Source organism: Stereum hirsutum (genome assembly GCF_000264905.1).
Source record: "Stereum hirsutum FP-91666 SS1 unplaced genomic scaffold STEHIscaffold_7, whole genome shotgun sequence".
In the NCBI taxonomy this organism is placed as follows: domain Eukaryota; kingdom Fungi; phylum Basidiomycota; class Agaricomycetes; order Russulales; family Stereaceae; genus Stereum; species Stereum hirsutum.
Window position 1 is genome coordinate 1,201,288 of NW_006763137.1, and position 19,657 is coordinate 1,220,944.

At 50.5% G+C, this 19,657-nt stretch overlaps 6 protein-coding genes across 6 annotated transcripts; 3 read left to right on the forward strand and 3 right to left on the reverse strand.

Annotated features, from left to right (window-relative positions):
* The first annotated feature begins 556 nt into the window (after nucleotides 1-556).
* Nucleotides 557-3,209, forward strand: STEHIDRAFT_139485 (uncharacterized protein). Its single transcript, XM_007304277.1, has 5 exons — nucleotides 557-699; nucleotides 771-1,771; nucleotides 1,838-1,855; nucleotides 1,948-2,008; nucleotides 2,354-3,209. The coding sequence occupies exons 2-5, from the start codon at nucleotides 802-804 to the stop codon at nucleotides 2,877-2,879; spliced, it is 1,575 nt and encodes a 524-aa protein (XP_007304339.1). The 5' UTR covers nucleotides 557-699; nucleotides 771-801; the 3' UTR covers nucleotides 2,880-3,209.
* Nucleotides 3,210-3,431: 222 nt separating this feature from the next.
* STEHIDRAFT_57863 (carboxypeptidase S) lies at nucleotides 3,432-5,902 on the reverse strand (the record flags this gene model as incomplete). Its single annotated transcript, XM_007303954.1, has 13 exons — nucleotides 3,432-3,514; nucleotides 3,604-3,708; nucleotides 3,781-4,112; nucleotides 4,189-4,517; nucleotides 4,590-4,643; nucleotides 4,696-4,709; nucleotides 4,769-4,825; nucleotides 4,906-5,075; nucleotides 5,155-5,212; nucleotides 5,274-5,342; nucleotides 5,406-5,509; nucleotides 5,565-5,663; nucleotides 5,736-5,902. The coding sequence occupies 13 exons, from the start codon at nucleotides 5,900-5,902 to the stop codon at nucleotides 3,432-3,434; spliced, it is 1,641 nt and encodes a 546-aa protein (XP_007304016.1).
* Nucleotides 5,903-6,444: 542 nt separating this feature from the next.
* STEHIDRAFT_97435 (Zn-dependent exopeptidase) lies at nucleotides 6,445-9,260 on the reverse strand. Its single transcript, XM_007304278.1, has 13 exons — nucleotides 8,969-9,260; nucleotides 8,801-8,899; nucleotides 8,644-8,747; nucleotides 8,521-8,589; nucleotides 8,410-8,467; nucleotides 8,251-8,344; nucleotides 8,095-8,170; nucleotides 7,958-8,031; nucleotides 7,839-7,895; nucleotides 7,420-7,772; nucleotides 7,020-7,327; nucleotides 6,865-6,960; nucleotides 6,445-6,796 (listed from the first exon to the last, which is right to left on the reverse strand). The coding sequence occupies exons 1-13, from the start codon at nucleotides 9,004-9,006 to the stop codon at nucleotides 6,711-6,713; spliced, it is 1,512 nt and encodes a 503-aa protein (XP_007304340.1). The 5' UTR covers nucleotides 9,007-9,260; the 3' UTR covers nucleotides 6,445-6,710.
* A 1,019-nt stretch (nucleotides 9,261-10,279) lies between these two features.
* STEHIDRAFT_57570 (uncharacterized protein) lies at nucleotides 10,280-11,662 on the forward strand (the record flags this gene model as incomplete). Its single annotated transcript, XM_007303932.1, has 4 exons — nucleotides 10,280-11,050; nucleotides 11,130-11,229; nucleotides 11,294-11,411; nucleotides 11,479-11,662. The coding sequence occupies 4 exons, from the start codon at nucleotides 10,280-10,282 to the stop codon at nucleotides 11,660-11,662; spliced, it is 1,173 nt and encodes a 390-aa protein (XP_007303994.1).
* A 2,496-nt stretch (nucleotides 11,663-14,158) lies between these two features.
* Nucleotides 14,159-15,781, reverse strand: STEHIDRAFT_121560 (Osmotin thaumatin-like protein). Its single transcript, XM_007304279.1, has 6 exons — nucleotides 15,561-15,781; nucleotides 15,436-15,495; nucleotides 15,229-15,376; nucleotides 15,034-15,159; nucleotides 14,818-14,966; nucleotides 14,159-14,761 (listed from the first exon to the last, which is right to left on the reverse strand). Exons 1-6 carry the CDS (start codon nucleotides 15,754-15,756, stop codon nucleotides 14,733-14,735), a joined length of 708 nt encoding a protein of 235 aa, XP_007304341.1. The 5' UTR covers nucleotides 15,757-15,781; the 3' UTR covers nucleotides 14,159-14,732.
* A 1,201-nt stretch (nucleotides 15,782-16,982) lies between these two features.
* On the forward strand, nucleotides 16,983-19,276 carry STEHIDRAFT_57281 (DNA polymerase epsilon subunit B; the record flags this gene model as incomplete). Its single annotated transcript, XM_007303906.1, has 11 exons — nucleotides 16,983-17,015; nucleotides 17,065-17,203; nucleotides 17,267-17,447; nucleotides 17,504-17,654; nucleotides 17,720-17,854; nucleotides 17,910-18,037; nucleotides 18,091-18,148; nucleotides 18,209-18,428; nucleotides 18,494-18,801; nucleotides 18,888-18,989; nucleotides 19,055-19,276. 11 exons carry the CDS (start codon nucleotides 16,983-16,985, stop codon nucleotides 19,274-19,276), a joined length of 1,677 nt encoding a protein of 558 aa, XP_007303968.1.
* Nucleotides 19,277-19,657: the final 381 nt, after the last annotated feature.

The following is a 19,657-nucleotide window of genomic DNA, read 5'->3' on the forward strand; positions in this document are numbered from 1 at the left end:
CAGAAAGGTATTTAGGTATAGTCTATCCACGCCAACGGTGCTGCTCGGAACCAGACTGGCACTCGTACCGAGGAAGCCATGCTCAAGTTGTAGGTAGCGCACAGAGAAGGTACTGAGATATACAAGGCGGGCAATTCTGGAGGTGCGTGTTGATGGAAGTTCAAGTGAAAGAGCTGTGTGGCACCAAATAGGGGTCCCAACTCGCGCAAGCGTGGGAATTTTTCGATAATCCCCCACATGCCGCCAGCGTGTTTCTCCGCCTTTGACGCAGCGTATGTTGGTGAAATCGCAAAGCGAAAACGTTTTTTGTAGCCGAGCCTTGAGCTTGAGCGTACCAGGTTGTGGTAACGACGCCGGTAGCGTCACTGTCCTATTGCACATAAACTTGACTGGAACATCTTCTCAAATATTTCTAATCGCCTTTTTTTGGGCCACATTGCGCTCGACGGCCCGCGGGATGACGCGCTGCTGATCCGCCTTGCGTTTTACGAACATGTCCGTCCACTTATCTCTCCCCCACGCAGTATATATCTGAGCCTTTCTCCCAGCCGTCATCTTCAACTCGTTCGCTGGCAGCTCACACCGGCTTGCTCGGCTTGCTGGACTTCTGTCCGTATATTACTTCTCACTATTCACAGCCTCGGAGGCCAGCGTTCAGTATCTTCACATCTGCGCACTTATAACCGCGCTCTTAAGTTGGTAAGCTCATGAATATACCCAGAGCGCCTTCTTTTACCCCACAGAACCGCAGCCACTGACGCTATGCAAAGGACTCGGAAGAGCCGCTCTCAGACGAATATCATGGGCGACACCCACGACTTCCCAGTCGCGACGTCCCACTCCGCGCACGGTCACGGACAACGCACGTCCTACCCCTACCTCGACTCGCCCAGTGCTCGAGCACAAAATCACCCATATATACATTCTCCTTTTCCTTTTCCTACTGGCGCTGGAGACCAACAATACCAGCACCACGATCATCGAAGAGCATCACGCGTTTCGCTGGCCGATCGACCATTACCAGTGCCGGGCACTGTTTCGTGGGTCCATAGACGCACTCATAGCAACTCACACTTGCCCAGTACTTCCAATCCACACGCAATGTCTTCTCCTGCTGTCGTCACTCCGCAAATCCCCCCTCTCCCGAACTTGCAAACACAATTCCAATTGGAATACCCCGACAATGATGACAGCGATAAAGACGAGGACCAAATCCAAGACCATGTCGACTACCATCGTCTCTCATATCCTGCTCTCCGTATCGCCAACGCAGCAACACCAGACGTCGCCTCACTCACCCAACGCGGCGACTCTGACGCGCCTGCAGCAGTACCACCACCGCCTCCACCCGGCGCCTCACAGCTCTCTCACCACCGATCTATGGCCTACCATACCCCCAGTCCAAACAGCAACTATGACCACATCGTGAGCATGACCAATACGACTGGAAATGGAATGGCCATGAACGGGACTGGATTGATGGGGAACGGAAATAGCAATCCGCTGTCGCCCCGGGCAGAGTCGATCGGTTATTGGGCGGAAGGACTTAGCCATGGGACGCATGAGAATCCGCCTACATTTGTGAGCGAGGAGCCACTGACCGCTAAAACTGGCGGTATGATAGGTGAGATGATGGACGTGAGGATGTCGAGCGCGTCGATGGCAAACTTGAACATGGGCTTAGGTGGGATGAGGGCCATGAGTATCGGGGACGCGTTGACGGAGGTGTCGTTTGCGAATAGGGGCCCAAATGTGGATAAGTTGCGAAAAGGTGCGTCATTTTCCTCTTTCGTCTATGCGCGAAGGCCCTTCATTCTGATGGCATTTTCTGTGACAGTTTATTATCGTTTATTTAGTATGTGTCTCCTTCAGCTGTAAAAGCTCGGTTTCTTTCTTGATTTATACTGACCCGCCCCTCTTCTATCTGTCAATTCACTCTTGAAATAGCACATTCGAGTGGCGCATACCCTTCGAAATGGAGAATCCATGCAGATGACCCCTCATTAGCGTACGTCCCTCCAATCACGTCACATATGCTCTTCATCTCTACGCCTCCTCCCAAACTCCCAACTTCTATGTCCTTGTTTACCTTCAAATATTCCCACACAATTCTAGAACGACTCAATCTCGTTCTCGCAGACATCATTCTCGAATTCATTTTACTGTATATGTACCTCCCCAATCTCAATCCTCCATCTTTCCCTATATTCGTACCTCATCCCTCTTCCTCTTTCCAATCTCGTTCATTGTCATCGCACACCTTTCCATCCTGGTATAACAATACCCATTCTCACCTACTTTTCACTCATCTGATTCCCTTTTTTTCCCCTGTTCTCACATCATGTAAACACAGCTATTTCCACCACGACCACGTCCAACCTCCCCGGCGCGCAGGGAACTACATCGACTACCTCTGCTACCGCGAATCCATCCACAAATCCCGGGTCAAACTCTACGTCTCCGTCAACGGCGACTCTGACCACCTGCGGCTCGTCGCAGCATACGAATCGTTCGGTGGCGCGCCCAAATCTCGCGCACAATCAGCGCTCGGTCATAATCTTCTCAGCGACTCCACCCTTAACGGCGGCCTCGGAGGTGGCCAATACAATGGCAGCCTCATCGGGCATTATAACGGCAATGGAAATGCCGTACTCAGCAGAACCCAGTCGCGCGGTGGCGCCAAAATGATCAACGGCGGTGGCCCGATATTGGAGAAATCTCATGGGAGTACACCGGAGGATCCGTTGTTGATATGTGTGGAGTTGGAGGAGAACGCGCCGAGGGAGAGGGCGAGGGAGCCGATCGGGGCTTGGAGGAGGTTCGGGAGGGTGGTGGGCAGGTGTTTTTGTGGTGGGCCGGGGGCGGAGGGAGTGAGATGAGTGCGATGTATGGTCGTCTGTAAAAGTAGGACAATGAAGGGACCCGGGGGAGGGACCTTGTTGTTTTCCGTACTCTAGCTTTCGCTGGTTGAAGGTCTGGATTCTGTTTCACTATTCCATATTGTCTCATGTTCTTCGCTTTCTCCCTTGTTGTTGTTGTTCTCTTGCTGTTTTACGATACCTCCACACACGACACGGTATACTTACATACTCACCATACTCAGTCACCACATGTATACCTAGACGCACTCTGTACTTGTACTTGTCATACGCACTCGCCCGGATCTCCTTGTCTTGATCTGGTTGTACATATTGTAATTGTATCACTCGCTTGCTCACCAGCCTCGCTCTGAGTCTGCCCCATCTTGTGCTTCAGCTGTTCACGTTCTTCCTCCTTTGTTTGCTTGTCCGCTCACATTATACATATCTACAATCGTGTGCTGCGTTCTGTACAGTGTCTATGATCCTTCGATTCAGGAATTTACTTGAGATCTCGCGCAAAAACGGTATGTATAGAGGCGTGCGTGACACTTTGGAGAAATTAACAGGGATCTAGATACCCTCCGCCTCGTCGACGTTGAGGATCAAACCAGTGAAGTATCGGATGATCTCGAGGAAGGCGTCGACGTGAATAGCTAAACAACGACAGTTCGAACAAGGTCAGTAAAATTCATCGTACTCGAAAATTATGGAGCAGGGAGAGGGATAGGGAGAAACAACGTACATTCGTTAGTGGTATGAGCGCCACCGAAAGTCTTGCCCTCATCGGCAGAATTGCGATGGTTGTACCGGAAGATATGAGGCGTCAACTTCCAGTAATAACGCGTATCTGTCCCAACCAATATCCTTCAGTCCACCACTCGCCCTATCACTTCCCAGCCAGGTAAAGCAAAGAACGTACCAGTGTTACCAGTCATGATCCCCGGGCTGACCACAATAGTCTCATTCTCGATCTCCTGCCCGTCCGTCAACCCAAACCCGGCCGCCCGATGCGAATTGAACGTAGCCTTGATCGTCCCACTCAATACCTTGTACGGTACAGCGTCAGCTCCCGTGGGCGTCACTGGCGCCGGCGCGAGCTGGTTGCCCCATGCGTCGGAGAGGGTGACGGTGCCGTAGGCAGGGGTGTCGGCAGGGGTAATGACCTCTCCGAAAGCGGTGAGTGAGAGGTTGAAGCGGGCGGCCAGAGGGATGATGCGGTCGGTGTCGGATTTCATTGCCTCAGCGAGGGAGCTGTGTAGTCAGGCAATGGAGAATCAGTATTTGAAGACGCAACCAGCAGAGGAGAGAACAAGGCGGAAAAACATACGACTGAGTCGCGATGCGATGGTTGACAACAGCCCAAGCCTGCTCCGGTAACGCATTCGTCTTCACACCTCCACTGATCAGATCCTCAGCCTGCGTAGTCCCCACCAACGCCCTGAATTGTTTCGTGGTCAGCAACTCATCCTCGACCTTCTTCAGCGCTTTGTCGCTGTAGACGGATGTTTTGATGGCCTTGCGCAGAGCGCGAGGGACGGATGTACCGTGTTCCGCTAGACATTGGATGTAGGAGTACATGGGGGTGTCACGTTCGATGTGGGGTTCCGGGGGGTTGGCTTCAATGTCTACGAGCATTTGGGCGAGCATGCCGATGGACTGAAATGAGTGAGTTTACGATATTCGTTAGATGCTTGGTGGTTAGATGAACTGCGACGGACAAGTACGCACAGTGTGGGGAGGTGGGACACTGGAGTGCCCACCGGGACTGGCGACGTGGATCCTCTACAAAAGTCAGTATGCTGAGTTTTACTCTACCAGGAGTGGTGATAGCTACCGTGTCGAGGTATCCTGGCAAGGGAGCGACATTAGTCAACCTTAGTCAATAGAAACAAGAGGAATCTACTTACCCTTCTCGGCGATACCTGGAGTAGCGAAGACGGTTCCCTGGTCTCTCGCGAATCCTCCTGGAGCGCGCCAAGTTCGGGGAGTTGGGATCAGCATTACGCTTTTCAAAGGCAAGAGACGAATTTGACTTTTGACTGACCTCCCTCATCAACGATCATTCCAAAGTGATTCTCTCCGTAGGTAGAAAGGAGGTACTTTCCAATCTCGTTGGCACCGTGAAGTCCGCTAGTCTCTTCGTCGAAGCCGAAAGCAAGGAAGATAGTACGGGTGGGCTTGAAGCCGTTGGTGATGAGAGTCTCAACGGTGGACCTACAAACATATAAGTCAATATGGAATCATGCAAAGCAACGGGTATATACATTTTATAGAAGATAGAAGAAAAACCTACATGATGCCGATAAGACCAGACTTGTCGTCCGAAGAGCCTCGGCCCCAGATACGTTCGCCTATACAATTCACGAGAAGTTGTTGATTTACTGAAGATGCGGAAGCGTCGATGCTACTTACCATCGAAGAACCCAGAGTAGGGCGGGTGCTCCCAAGTATCGACGGTGGTCGGTTCAACGGGAACGACATCTACAAACACGCCACGCAATTTCAATGAGTAAATCAAGGAAAGAGATAGTGCAAGCAACCAACCTTGGTGAGCAGCGAGAAGCAAAGGCTTCAGGCTCTCGTTAGATCCCTTCCAGACGTAGACCAGGCCCCAGGTGTTGACCTTAGTGAGAGTCAGGGTAGAGTGGCTATCATCGGACGATAAGAAGACGGTAATTTAGGCTGGATGATTGAGGTACTCACATCAGGGGGTAAGTAGTCGACAAATATTCATGGAAGGGCCCAAATGCCTCCCATCGTGGGTCCACACCGACGGGTTCCATCTTGTCGTAGCTCTCAGTACTAAGCACAACATCCACACGAGGGTCAAAATTAATCTGCCAACGAACACCAAACACAGGGACGAGTACTTACGGAACTCGGACAGCCCCTCCCAAATACTCGATCGCCTTCTGCTTGAACTCCTCCGTCGAGTACCACTTCCCCAACTTCTCATAGAGCTCGGTCTCCTTCTCCGGGTATAACGCTCCAACCTGTGCACACAATGGCTCTTCCTGACCAAACCCGAGCTTATGCCTCATGCTCGCACCCAATCCGTGTTTGTGATGATGGCCATGAACATGAGCGCCGTGCATCATACCCATGCATCTCGATCCGGCAGATTTGATGGGTTCTTCGATGAAGGGTCTGAGGAGGACGAGAGAACAGAGAACGAGACCGGCGATGAGGGCCCATTTCTTCGATTTGGAGGTGCAGGATGACGAGGTGGCTTGGACGGTTGGGACGGTCGACTGAGGCAGAAGACCTTCCTTACTGTCAAGCTTTATGGAGGCCATGGCGATAGTCAACGTCGTCCAAGAAGTTGAACCAGAAGACGATAGGTGGGAAGAGCACTAGTCTGTGGAGCTTTTGCCCCTGACGCACGAGAACTGGGTGCTTTATAGGGCTTTGTCAGTAACGGGACGGATATACGTTTCAACGTGAGCACACGACCAAGAACGGGAAGTACTAGTAAGGTTCGTGTAACATCGTCAAGTGGTGGTAAGAATGCGACATCTCGAAGGGCGATTAGATACGACAAGAATTCAATTTTTGGCCGAGGAATGGTGGACAAAGAGGGATAGCGGAAGCGCCAGCCAGTCCCGCGGCACTCGGGAAGTAGGCTCGCCACATTTTACGCCACATGGAAGAATTGGAATTCGCCATCGGCGTAGGTGTGGTTGTGGAATTGGCCGTCGAGTACTCATACGTACAGTTTTAGAGGCAGTGGGTAGGAGATGTTATCGTGGGAACTTAGCACGATCCATACAAATATCTGAGCATAGGCTTAAGACCGTAAATATTCGCTAGATCTCAACTTCCACGGTTTCATCCATCTTACGCCCAAAACTACTCAAACAATGTCGTCTCATCCATGTTGAAGATCAGTTTCGTGAAGAACTTTATCTCGTTCATTATCGCCTCGGCGCGAACAGCTGTTGGGAGTAATCCCTATTAGAAACAGATAATACCATGGAGAAGTCAGGAAGAGAATTGTGCCAACCTTCGTTGATGGTGTGCCCTCCATTGAATGAATCCGCATCTCCTTTGTGGGAATACCGGAAGATATGCTTCGTCAGAGGCCAGTAGAACCGTGTATCTATCAAGCCGTCAGCTTAGCTTTAATGACCCACAGAATATCGTGAATTAGTTACGCACCAGTGTTTCCTATAGTCAAACCGGGAATCACCACCGCCTTTCCTCCCTTCTTACCATCTCCTCCCCCAGTAGCCTCAACAGTAGCTTTGATCGTCCCAGCCAACAACTTCCAGGGCCCACTCTCTCCCGTTGGTGTGATTGGCGAAGGCTCGAGCTGGTTTCCCCAAGCGTCGGAGAGAATAACTTCACCGGCGCTTTCTGACTTTGGAATGCCGACAGAGTCGTCGAAGGCGGTGAGGGAGAGGTTGAAAGAGGCGACGACGGGAGCGAGGACGGATGTTATGTGGTCTTGAAGTTCTTTGACGGAGCTGTCCGATGGTACCAATATGAAGTAAAGCCCAACCGTCAGCGTTCTTTGAAGTAAGCGTGAGGGTAAACTTGATGTGTTGGTAAAACGAACCTGAACTCCGCAATCCGATGATCCACGATACCCGTCGCCCTTTCCGGCAGCGCATTCACCTTCACACCACCCCACACAAGATCGATAGCCTGCGACGTCCTTAGAGTCGCTCCATACACTTTATCCAACTTGATCAATTCATGCATTAGGTTCTCTAGCCTTGCCTCGTCTTCCACTTCATCGTCGAGAGCGGAACCAGCATCGAGGGCAAGTCGACGAATAGCAGGAGGAAATATATTTGAGTAGGTGGCTAAGCAGAGGGTGCTGCGGAGCGGAGTGGAGGTGCGACCGAGTTGAGGCGTGTGGGGGTTGGCTTCGACTTCAGTGAGGAGGGCGGAAAGGATGCCTATGCCCTGCAGAACAAGGTTCAAGAGAGCGATGGGTGTATAGAACGAATGGTGCGGTGGTCAAAGACGTACGGTATGTTCGGGTGGGACGGATGAATGGCCACCCAGGACGTTCACCTCGACGCGGACCTGATATAAATGCGTCAGAAAAGCCTGCGTATTAGCCGGGAGATGAGGGAAGTGTTCCCGACATCTAGATAGCCTTTCTCGGAAACGTCTGGGACAGCGAGGATTGTGCTGTCGACCGGGTCAATGATCATGCTGCCTAGCTCACACCGATGGGTCAGGCCCGCCTCATGGTCAAGAGCAAGAGATATACGCAACGCACCGCCTTCGTCAACTAGCATAGCAAACCCATCTTTTCCATAGGTCTTTTCGAGGTATGGTCCTAGGTGACCCGCGCCCTAGTACGATAAACATGACTCAATACGATGTGACGACACCGAGGGTGGGGGCATGAAAAATATGGGAGGATGTAATTTACCTGGAGACCCGAAGCTTCCTCGTCGATACCCCATGCAATCACGATCGTTCGGCGAGGTTTGAATCCATGTTTGAGCAGAGTATCGATCGTCACACTGGCAGAAAAATTGAAATATAGTTGAGCCAGTTGCCTCTCGCTTAAAGATGGTGCGGAACGAACATTTGAGAGACGAGGTCAGATTTATCGTCGCTGCTTCCGCGACCCCAAATCCATGTTCCTAGCTTCACCGTGAGCTAAAACGATATAGCATCGCGAGACTGTAGTGCTGACCGTCGTAATACCCGGAGTACGGAGGGTGAATCCATGCGTCGACTGTGACGGGCTCGACAGGAACCACATCTATGAATGTGTGATCAGCCCAAGATGTACTGAACGAGCGAGACTGATAGCCACCTTGATGTGCCGTCAGCAGAACAGGTTTGAGTGACGCGTCCGAGCCTTGCCAATGTAATACCATATTGTATGTATTAACCTTGGTCACCTCGAGCGTGTCGAAGCTGTCGTTGGGCGTCGGTATGTGGACCTGATTATACTCCAAATTATCACTCACACAAGTGGGAAAGAGATCTCAAGATAGGTGTGCAGCTCGGCAAAGATGTCCCATCGAGAATCCTGTCCGACGGGAAGAAGATCGTCGTAAGATTCGGTCCTGTGTGGCGACAAAGGTTCGACGTCACACAAAGCATCTTCCCAGTCAAATGGCAATTGAGAAACGTACGGAACCCGTACAGCACCTCCCAATGCCTCAAATGCCATCAATCTGTAATCTTCCTCTTCGTACAAAGTGAAAAGCTCCTTCTCTAGTTCCGCATGACCCGTCGACGAAAGTGGCAATGGTTGGGGACAAGTCGTCGAGTTCTCGTTCGGAGGAAGAGGGTAACGCGAGAAGTCCAGTGCATCTAGAGCTGAAACCCCGTCTTTCAAAGGTTTTGTAGCTGTAGCTATTCCAGTACGAGGGATGTGCAAGGTGTAAATCAAGCCAAAGCTAATGAGTGCTGCTGCTATCCAAGATGTCAGGCGAGTCGCTGTCTTTCGTGAAGTCCATGTCTTGTTCTCTGTCGATGTCGTACCGAGGTAGCCTAAGCTATCTTGAGAAAGTTTGTTGTCGACCATTCTCTCTTCTCTCTGAGCGAAAGGAAACTTGAGCAAGGGGTGAACTGCGCTAGCGCTATACTTATATGTACTGAGGGACACATCATGTGGCAAGTGAACATGATAACGGAGAGAATTGCGAATTAGCGCGGCGACGCAAGGTGAGATCAGCTTACGTCAGCGAGGACCGCTTCGGTCGTGTCTTTCATACCGCCACAGTCATACCCTCACCGTTGTCCACATCCTTTTCTTCGTCCATTGTCCTTCGCCTTCACGCGCTCGTCGCCGTCGCCGTCATCTCCAACGCTGCTCAGCCGCCAAAACTATTCACATCCCTGTAAGTTCACCCTCTCGTAAATAGATGAACGAAAGTCTGACCCGTGAGTCAGGCGGGTGACACAATCAAACATGGTATCGCTTTCACCCTCATCGCCACCGGCCAGCAGTTCGAGGAGTCCAGCCTTCATGTCCTCTACCTCTCAAGACCATCTTGAAGAGGAGGACTGTACGGAGTGTCTGGTCAACTGCCAGGATCCTGCCTGTGTCTCAGAGCTCTCTCAGCAATGTACAGACGACTGTTTTATCGTCCCGTGCGACGATCCAAATCATAGCGCCCTGTGCATGGACGAGGACTGCGCTGCTCTTTGCGACTCCAGCGCGGACTGTTCTTTCACTCACAGACCCGTATGTCGCTTCAATATAATTTTAATGAGTCGTTTTAACGGCCGTTTAGATCGACAGTCTGCAGCAGCAACATGCCCACGCCACAACGCAGAAACAACCATCACCCTACAATTGGGACATGATGGCTGGCCAGGGTCTCTCAATACCCTCTTCCAGCTATCATGGCATAAACCAGCATCCTCCGTCGTTTAACAAACTCATGGACGACTCAGCATACTCTTTTTTACCCTCCAGCCATAGCTCGCCTTCCTCGATGTATACGCCACCCCTCCACGAGCCTATGTCCCACTCGCATCTTCAGCATCATTGCAAATGGAACGACTGCCACATGTCTTTCTTCTCCCTGCCTGAACTGACGAACCACGTCAACTCTCAACACCTCCGTATCTCCTCGAACGACTCTTCTTCTGCCCACCAGTCTTCGAACCTATTTAATTTCGGCCCCACATTTCCCAGCACCTCGCAGTCATACAACCTGCAAAATAATACGTGCCAGTGGAATGAATGTCCTGGGTTCAATGTTCCCCCGCCCATCCAGAGTGGCGCTCCAGATAGCCAGGTTGTCAACGCAGCCGCAGAGATCGTCGCGCATCACGTTTTGAACGATCATCTAGGAATGGACCAAAATTCCGCCATGCAAGCCATAAACTACCTCATGTCTATTCCACATGACTGCCCTCTCGCCCGCTACTCCAAATCTGTCCAGCAGCAGCAGCTCCCTCAACCGCCACAGCAAGGACACGTACATCAAGCATTGTCACCTTCGCCTTCTTCACCACCACTTTCCGGAATTGGTCTTGAGATGGATCATGAGGCCGAATGCGACGAATGCACGACGGGCGCACATAGGTGCCATTGGAAGGATTGTACGGAGGTGTATACGACGGTCGATGCGCTGACGGAACATATTACGGCCACGCATGTTGGCGGAGGGAAGGCGCATTACGAGTGCTTCTGGAATGACTGTCCGAGGAACGGAGAGAAGGGATTCTCTAGCAAGCAGAAGATTTGCCGACATATTCAGGTAAGTTTTATTATTATTGAGAGACTAGGTGTCTCCCAATGTCGGGACGCGACGCTAACACTGCCTGTGGTCCATAAAGACGCATACGGGACACAGACCGTTCTTGTGCACCGTGTGTAAACAGTCGTTCTCCGAGGCGGCCACACTACAACAGCACATGCGAAGGCATACACAAGAAAGTTCGTTCCTTTGTTCCTTCTTTCTGTTCTCTAATCGTAACGTCGCTGATAAATGACCTTATAGAACCGTACAGCTGTGATTTCCCAGGATGTGGAAAGGCATTCGCCATCGCAGGCGCGCTCACGATCCACAAGCGCATCCACAATGGCCTCAAGCCGTTCAAATGCACGTACTGCGATCGGTATGACCCATCTCCTCGCCCACGTCAACAGCCTTACTCACATTACATCGTTTTTTCTTTCCACTAGTGCGTTCTCCGAATCTTCCAACCTCTCCAAACACCTTCGCACGCATACCGGCGTCCGGCCGTATTCGTGCGCCGAAGCGGGCTGTGGAAAGTCGTTCTCGAGACCTGATCAGTTGGCAAGGCATATGAAAGTACACCGGAAGAAGACGGAAGCCATTGAGGCTGAGACTCTAGTGGTATCGTGATTGATGGCTATAGATCTATGTGTTGTGCGGACATTGTTGCCATTGGTACTTTGCTATGCTGCGTCGGGTATGGGGTTCGGAGTGATTAGAGGCGGTACAGCCATCTATGGCGAAATGGGCTAGCATGCCGAAATGGGCTAAACGTCCATAGCTCTTCACTCCCCGCATGAAACCTCTCGGAGTTTGTTGGTACTTTTAGCTGTACATCTCATTCATGCTTCAGAATATTTTCAATCTCTGGATCATCATAGTGCTCCTACAAGACATAGATCTGCAAGGACAACTTGTAAATGTTAAAACTTGCAGTCTCGCTAACATGGTCAAAACTCTCTCATAAATCATGAAATTAATCCGGAGACATATGTATCCATACAAGATGAGATATGGGTACTTTGTTCGTGCAAGGTCGACCTGTGTGATATGTTCTCACTACTTCTGGGCTCTAGAGCAATTTACGAGGATTTTCAATGCAGCCACATATGGTAATCACCCGTCACACCAGGAGATCTCCGAGAGCCTTTTCGCGCTGTCGGTTTACCGGACCGCTGATAACCGACGCGACTTCGTCACAGCCCAAACCGTCATAAAACGGATGATAACAGAAATCTCAGCTGATCTCGCATTTCCTGCACCTCACCATGCCCGATAGCTCAAAAAACCATACAGAGTCAATCTATCAAATGTTAACTTCAAATCTTATGCGCCAGAATGGGCTCCGAGGAAGGGAGAGGCACTTTCCGAGGTGTATCTTTATTTTGTTAGCCCATTTCGCCATAGATGGCTGTAGTAGATGTCGGCTTGGTTGTTTTGTCTGTACTTTTATTTGACAGCAACGATGCAGCTTGGTGTCACTAGTATTTTCTTGAAAACAACATCGTAAGTCAATATCTCTTCGCGAGTTACAACTTATATCGCCGAAGCGGACAGCAGGGTCTCCCTGAGGTGCCACCGCCACTCTCACCCGGATTGGCTTCCTCTGGTTCCCACGGTTCCGCACGCTCGGAAGAGTTCGGAAGCTTCACTCTCAAGTTCACTCTTTCTCGGACGACAACCAGTCTACAACCAGTCTGAGTGAAGCACTTCCCTCTCATACAAAACCAGAAGCTATTATATTTCTCCTGAAATCACACAGCTAACAATATTCTCCGCACCACTCGTAAAAGTGGGCTATCTCCAGGTTGGGCTCAGCTTCGTCACGATGTAATCACTTTGGCTCTTTGGTATTTTCTTTCCACCAACAATCACGCCGGAAATCATATCCATCATCATGCTTTCTCTCTTTGATCTTCTGCATCCTGGGAATGGAAAAAAGGCTAGAGCAACTGGTCTCGGACGATGTCTCACTCACGCCGATTTCATCGGAGTGGCTGCCTGCTCGGGAGACTAAGACACCCTACGCTTCCTCGAAATGCATAAAATGTGGCCAATCTCAGTTCATCGTCTCACTAGGAACTCTACCGCTTACCACCAACAGACCGACATACTGTCTTCAAGTCCCACTGCATCACTTACCCTCTTCCTACCTACTCATCGGCTCCCTCTATCCACTATGGCAGACGCTCTCGTCAGCACAAGGCCTAATTCTACCACCGGCCCGGATATGCCTACGCTTCCTGCAGAGCTACTTCAGTACATCGTAGAGATCGCCTGGCGCTCGCAGCTCTATCTTGACGAGCGCACTATACTTCTTCGATCCCTTCCTCTCGTTAACAAATCTTTCTTAGCCATCTATAACTACCTCTGCATCCGCGAGGTCTACATACCGAATCATAAATTCTCTCAGCATTACACCTCCATTCTCACTCTTCCTCGCTCCAGCTCCCCCATCGCACTACCCGCTCCCCCTTACCTCAGTCTCCCTTCCTATGACCTCGCATCTTCCGAGCTCAAACAACTCACCATCCATATCTCCGGCGGACCTGGCTATCCCGACCCACGCCCCATCTACCTCCGTTACAACAACCACCATGCCTGCGAAGCCCTTTCCAACATCCTCCATCGCCTCAAGTACTCGCCGTCCTCGGCACGAAGTCTCACACACGTCACCATCGAATACGCCAACTGGGGCTACAACGACCTGCTCGACCACTCGAGGTTGCTGGACTTGCCGGATAGTGTGAGCACGTTGGAAGTGAGGTTCAGGTTTGAGGGGGAAATCACCGAAGATATCCTCAGGAGCTTGCGAATGAGGTATTTCGGGAGGATCGCGGCGATAGGGTCTTTGAACCATGCCAGCAATCCGAATCATTGGAGCAGTGCGGACGATGAACGGGAGAAGAAGTTGCCTGGGGTGAAGACCTTATCTGTGTCGGGTGCGTGTCCCGAGCTTGCGATGGATCTGGTACATATGTGTGTGAATTTGGAGTGTCTGGAGGTGGATGAAACGATGGATTTGACGGAGTTGGCGTGGTTGTTGCCGCGGAGGGTTAGGACGTTGGTGTTGGGTGGTGAGGGAGGAGTCGAGTTGACTGTGGATATACTATTGGGGATCAGGTTCGGCCATGCCTTGAGGGAGGGATTGATGAGGGATGAGGAAGAGGACGGTGAGACTACTGTGGCTGAGGAAGAGGACGATGCGACTACTGTGGACGAGGGAGAGGAAGAGAGGAAGGTCGTGTTGGTAACACGCCGGGCGGAAGATAGCGCGCTGGGGATGGCGAGGGAGGACTGTGAACGTTACAAGGTTCGGCTCGTCCATAAACCCATTACGAACATTGTGTGAATTGATGGCTACGTTTTCGCTCTCGCTCTTCTTTCTTCATTCACTCACACTCCGACATTTACTCATCCATACGCACTGCACATCTGATTGACGTTAGACTAATCACCATACTTGCGCTACAGCACCTTGCATACTTACATACTTATCAACACTGACCGTACTTCGCTCACGTTCACTCGATATTACTGCTTACACAACATAATACACATACAAGCATTATCATAGCACATGATTGGAAATGCAATACACAAATACACCACCGAATATCATTTCATTTCATGTAGACCGCCCTAACAGAGAAAGACCTAATGAGCTTATCGAAGATCGGAGAAATTCCATCGAGGAGGTTCAACAAAGGTCGATGTTGCTGCTGCTGCCTAATCAAGTATCCTATAAGTACTACCTCGACTGCGAACCGGGGTGAAGAGCATACCGGTGGGGCAGAGAGTCATCGTGACCCTGTTACTGTCACCACACCCAGCATCGGGAGAGTGGCCGTAGTTGGAGCAGTCGTCGTCGGGGAAAGCATAAGCATTGGGGCATGCATTATGGTACCAGTCGCTGTTCACTCCCGGGCCACCGCTGTACGTACGTAGCTACATATATCAGCAAGACCGACACACTACAGTGAGGCAATGATGAAGCGTACAAGTTGATGTTGTATATGGGATCGTAAGGGCAGTTCTCAGTGCCCAAACAACCAGAGGCGCTGGAGCAGCATGGCGCATAGCAAGAGCCGTCAGGACCAGGGACAGGGCACCCAGAGTTGATGTTGCTAAGAATAGCGAGATTCAGCCAAGCTTAGAACGGGTATTCGAGGAGAAGACTGGAGGAGAGCGCATACCATTGCATTCCGGGACAGTTGGCGTCGTCGGTGTTAATCTTCAAAGCGCGATTGTAGCCGTAGAGAGGACTGATATCGTAGTTCGCGGTGTTGCCGACGTATGTGACTTCGCCACGGATGAAAGGGGTTTGTCCACTGTTACTGTTCACTGTAGAGCGATCTATAGTTAGTCGATGAATATAAGGAAAGTGACGGTACAAATCATACCTCCACCAGTCGTACAGCTCGTTGCGGAATTATCGGTACAGCCTGTGTAGAAGTTGACGGCTGTGGAAGGCATATTTTAGTAAGCTGTGTCTCCGCACCACCTTCCGGTAGAGAAAATAACTGACCAACACCATTGTTGTCCGGAGGTACGCTCAGAAAGGCGCCGTTCTGAGGGCCGATCGTGTACACCTGGGAATACCCTGCATACACTTCGTGAGCCCAAATAGTGTCTCCGCAGTTGTTCCAGACATAAAGACTGGATTGTGCAGCAGCAGATCTCGCGAGAGTTAGGATAGAGAAAAGAGCCGTGAGCTTGAACATGATGAATGGGATGAGGCTTAGCCGGGGGCTGCTGAGGGAGCTCAACCTCGAGGACCGCACTCCTTTTGTACCTCAAAGATACGGCCAAACACCCCCGAGGGTGAAGTACGATCAAGAGGACCTCATGCTTAGAACGATCAGCTTGAGCGATGTTGCAAGTGGGAGCACAGCGAGCGGAGCTAAGGTATCCTAGGACCAGCAGTACAAAAGCTCATAATTAGCACAGACTCATGTGGGCTGATGGATCGAAATCGAGCACATGAAGATGGCGGAGATGGAAGTATTAAAACTTGAAGGTACGGATGACGAGGAACGCGAGGGGACGCTAAAGAATCTATTTTGAATGGAGAAAAGAAAAAGATCAAATATGTAGGAGTGAGTACCGTAACAGAAACGCATGCGAGTACGATGATCGGGACCCACATTTTCCATGTCCATTAGGTATGAGCGTGCGGGTTTCCAACGGTGTTTGATCCCAGTGAAGACTTAAGATCCAGACAAAAGGTTCCGAGCGCCTAGGCCAGTAGTTTGAAAGCGAAGTGAACGTCCACTGGGCTGGAGACTGTAGATGCATCCACGAGGAGAAGTCGGATGCAGGACTTGACAGAAGGTTACATTGAATGTCAGAAACGCCAGCAAGACGTGGTTAGAACTCGAGGCTAGTAACACAGTGACTCCTGTCTTGATCGAGTCCTACACTCATCCGAGTCGAGACCTTTCGTAGCATCAGTAAGGCACTGATGGGGGGCGTACGAGGAGATGAGATTACGCATGCTGAGCACACAATCTTTGACAATTAGATCGAGTCCGATGGACGCAGACGAAATTTTCGTGAGCTATCAACTCAACATACTCTAGTTGCCGAGCAACAGGCCAGATGAGCGTTGATCTGGAACGATGCCATAAGATGAATTAGACCATAGCAAAGAGAGCAAGGGATAGCTTTGTGTCGCTCGCTGAAGTCTTTGCTGGGGGACATGATGCCTATGCCTCCGCATGAGTCCTGGCCGCTGAGAGTGAGCTCTGGCAAACAGTAACAAACACGACGTTGCCCTGTGTCACGATAAATTCTGTGACGAGCGCGAGGCGAACTCACGTGGAGTGTGACAGAAGTGGCGCGACGCGTCCAGAATCGGACGCGTCGAAGCGCACGCGTTCTGTCTACTGCCTTCACATCGTGTCTGGAGTCCAGCTACTAAATCCGTTGCTCTTTCTAGTTTGCTCAAATGTCTCAGCCACGCCAGCGAACTATCATTCGAGTTGGTTTCCCCTTATTTGCGTAGGCTGCTTGAAACTGACGATGCACAGGTCTTCCGAAATTATAGTCATTCCCTTGGTCCGCATGAAGTGGAATTCCTAGAAGAGGTTATAGATCGACACGCTATCCCGGATGAATACGTCGAGGCCTCCATTGACGTCATTGCTAAACAATACAATTTACAAGAGGGTATGATGTTTACAGCCTCTGAGTACGAACGACCATCCCACTGAAGCTTCTTGAACGAACTAGATGCCGGTACAAAAGTGTCGATAGACATTCTAAAGCGAGTCTATTCCGCTTTACAAAACTCAGGAGAGGGCGGTCCCCAGGACGATGAAGCCTACCTTGACCCGGATGATTACTTGTTCTTTGTGAACGCTTTCGATATGCCCCTGTGGAACTGGTCTGATGAACGTGGTACATTCGACAAGTAGGCCGTGTGGGTTATCCACGGAGACTTCACAACTTATCTGGACATCTTCATAGATCATCACAACCTCTCTCAACTTTCAGTTCTGCCGAGTCTCGTGTAATGGCGACAAGAAACAGGCTCAACATCATCCGACAGACTATCTCGCGGAATGAACACTTTACGCCATCAACAGTCCCTTCTCGAGATCGGCAACACCTAATCACGGTTCGTTCATCTGCCTCTTGCTGCAATTTAGTAGCTATATACTAAGTTGACCATTCATGATAAAGGTCAAGTCGACTAAACAACTTCTTGGTCGTGCGGGTCAGCGGTTTCTACTATTCGGGATGCTCTCGCATACGAAGGAAGGCAAGTTATGCCTAGAAGACCAAGATGGCATTGTAGAGCTCGACTTCTCACAGATGGTATGAGATACACCGTTGGGGTTGAGTGATGATATTAAGGTGCACTATCATACAGGACGAGCCTAGCGATGGACTTTTCACAGAGGGCGCATTCGCATTGGTCGAAGGAGATTATACTGAAGATTCAACATTTCTCGTGTATGGCATGGGTCACCCACCATCCGAGACCCGAGAAACATCGCGGTTAGTGCTGCTTTGTGTTGTCGAGTACTCGCAGGCTGACGTCGTGTGCACAGGTCAATATACGGGCATGTCGACTTTCTTGGGAAAGGCGCCACGACGCCTCTTGAGGATGTAAATCTGAAATCTATATATGCAAAGTGTTGAAGTTGACTCCAAACCCTTCCATAACAGGCACAATACGCGATGCGAATCCGAGAAGATTTTGGGGCTATCAATTTCTTCTTCCTTTCGGACGTATGGCTGGATCATCCGGACTGCATGAAAGGACTGTCCCGAATATTCGACAATTGTATAGAGAGTAACTTTATACCCAAGGTTATGGTCTTGTGCGGCAACTTCACCAGCCGCGGCATCGCACAGGGCAACAGTCGCGACATTCAGAAGTATCAAAGTCTGTTGTCTCCTCTATGCAATCTTCCTCTGGATTTTTTCATTGACATGGATCTCACTTAACAGCGGGATTTGATGCTCTAGCGGACCTCATTTCCTCGTACCCGCTTATCACACAGACCACGCACTTCGTTCTCGTACCCGGGCCACTGGATCTCGCTATGAACTCCATTCTGCCACGGCGCCCCCTACTTTCATCTTTCACCGCGCGCCTACGTGCAAAGATCCCGAGACTTCAACTAGCCAGTAACCCGTGTCGAATCAAATTCTTTGGGCAAGAGATCGTGGTGCTCAGAGAAGATATGATGGCTCGAATGCTCAGGAATCTCGTAGGAGTGAAGCCTGCGGTTCGCACTGAAGAGCTCAAACAATTCGTAAGTCCTTTCTTAGATAGCTTGTTACGCGGTCTTCGTCGCAATTTGCTCATATATACGTCTGTTTCTTGCTATAGCTTGTGCAGTCGATTCTGGATCAAAGTCATCTTGCACCATTCTCGAACGACATACAGCCCGTAATATCGGACTACGACCATGCGTTGCGCCTATTTCCCTTACCCACCGCGGTCAGATATACCCTTCACCATCAATATTGTTGGATGTCACTGAACGCCTTGGCCTGCGTACACAGGTCGTCATTGCAGACAAATACGAAAGTTATAGGTTGACATACACAGGGTGTCACGTATTCAATCCTGGAAGATTTGTCGGTCGCTCATTCGAGTTCGCGTCGTATTCTCCCGCAAATAAAGAATCTGAGGCTTGGTACGTGTTGGCGGCGTACTTGACCGGTATAGATAATGCTGATGGTTATATGCTTGGACACAGCGTATTGGAGCCAGACACAGATTAGTCGCAGTCCCTTCGATGCTATTTATTGCAGTCGTTGCCGGGGAATGAGTACCATCACCTCTCGGAAATTTGCTGCGAGGGCTTTCAATTGTTCTGTCATATTCTCGTCGTCGCTGTTGTGTTGAATACATAATCTGTAACATTGGCCCTTGCTTGTTTAGCCTGAGGGACTCAGGGGGTAATATAGTAGCAATGTGGCGCAAAACGTGTGTGGCACCCGGTGTGTTGAAGGATGATTTGTGCCCGAAAGCTGGACACAAAACGATCAGGCCGCATTGTTAATCTAGCCATAACGGGCATATAATAAAACCATGACCTGCAAAGGCTGCTTGAAAGGTTCCTTGTCAGCAGCGCGTTCATGGACGATCCGAGGACAGAAAGA

What these genes read in the sequence shown, in the direction of transcription:
- STEHIDRAFT_121560 (XM_007304279.1), bottom strand. Translation starts at nt 15,756, where the DNA reads ATGTTCAAGCTCACGGCTCTTTTCTCTATCCTAACTCTCGCGAGATCT. An exon ending in AACTGTCCCGGAATGCAATG is followed by an intron (nt 15,160 to 15,228) that starts GTATGCGCTCTC and finishes CGCTATTCTTAG; the next exon opens with CAACATCAACTCTGGGTGCC. An exon ending in GATGACTCTCTGCCCCACCG is followed by an intron (nt 14,762 to 14,817) that starts GTATGCTCTTCA and finishes ATACTTGATTAG; the next exon opens with GCAGCAGCAGCAACATCGAC.
- STEHIDRAFT_139485 (XM_007304277.1), top strand. Translation starts at nt 802, where the DNA reads ATGGGCGACACCCACGACTTCCCAGTCGCGACGTCCCACTCCGCGCAC. An exon ending in GCAGATGACCCCTCATTAGC is followed by an intron (nt 2,009 to 2,353) that starts GTACGTCCCTCC and finishes ATGTAAACACAG; the next exon opens with CTATTTCCACCACGACCACG.
- STEHIDRAFT_97435 (XM_007304278.1), bottom strand. Translation starts at nt 9,006, where the DNA reads ATGGCATTTGAGGCATTGGGAGGTGCTGTACGGGTTCC. An exon ending in CATCGGATTGCGGAGTTCAG is followed by an intron (nt 7,328 to 7,419) that starts GTTCGTTTTACC and finishes ACCATCGGACAG; the next exon opens with CTCCGTCAAAGAACTTCAAG. An exon ending in AGGGCACACCATCAACGAAG is followed by an intron (nt 6,797 to 6,864) that starts GTTGGCACAATT and finishes TACTCCCAACAG; the next exon opens with CTGTTCGCGCCGAGGCGATA.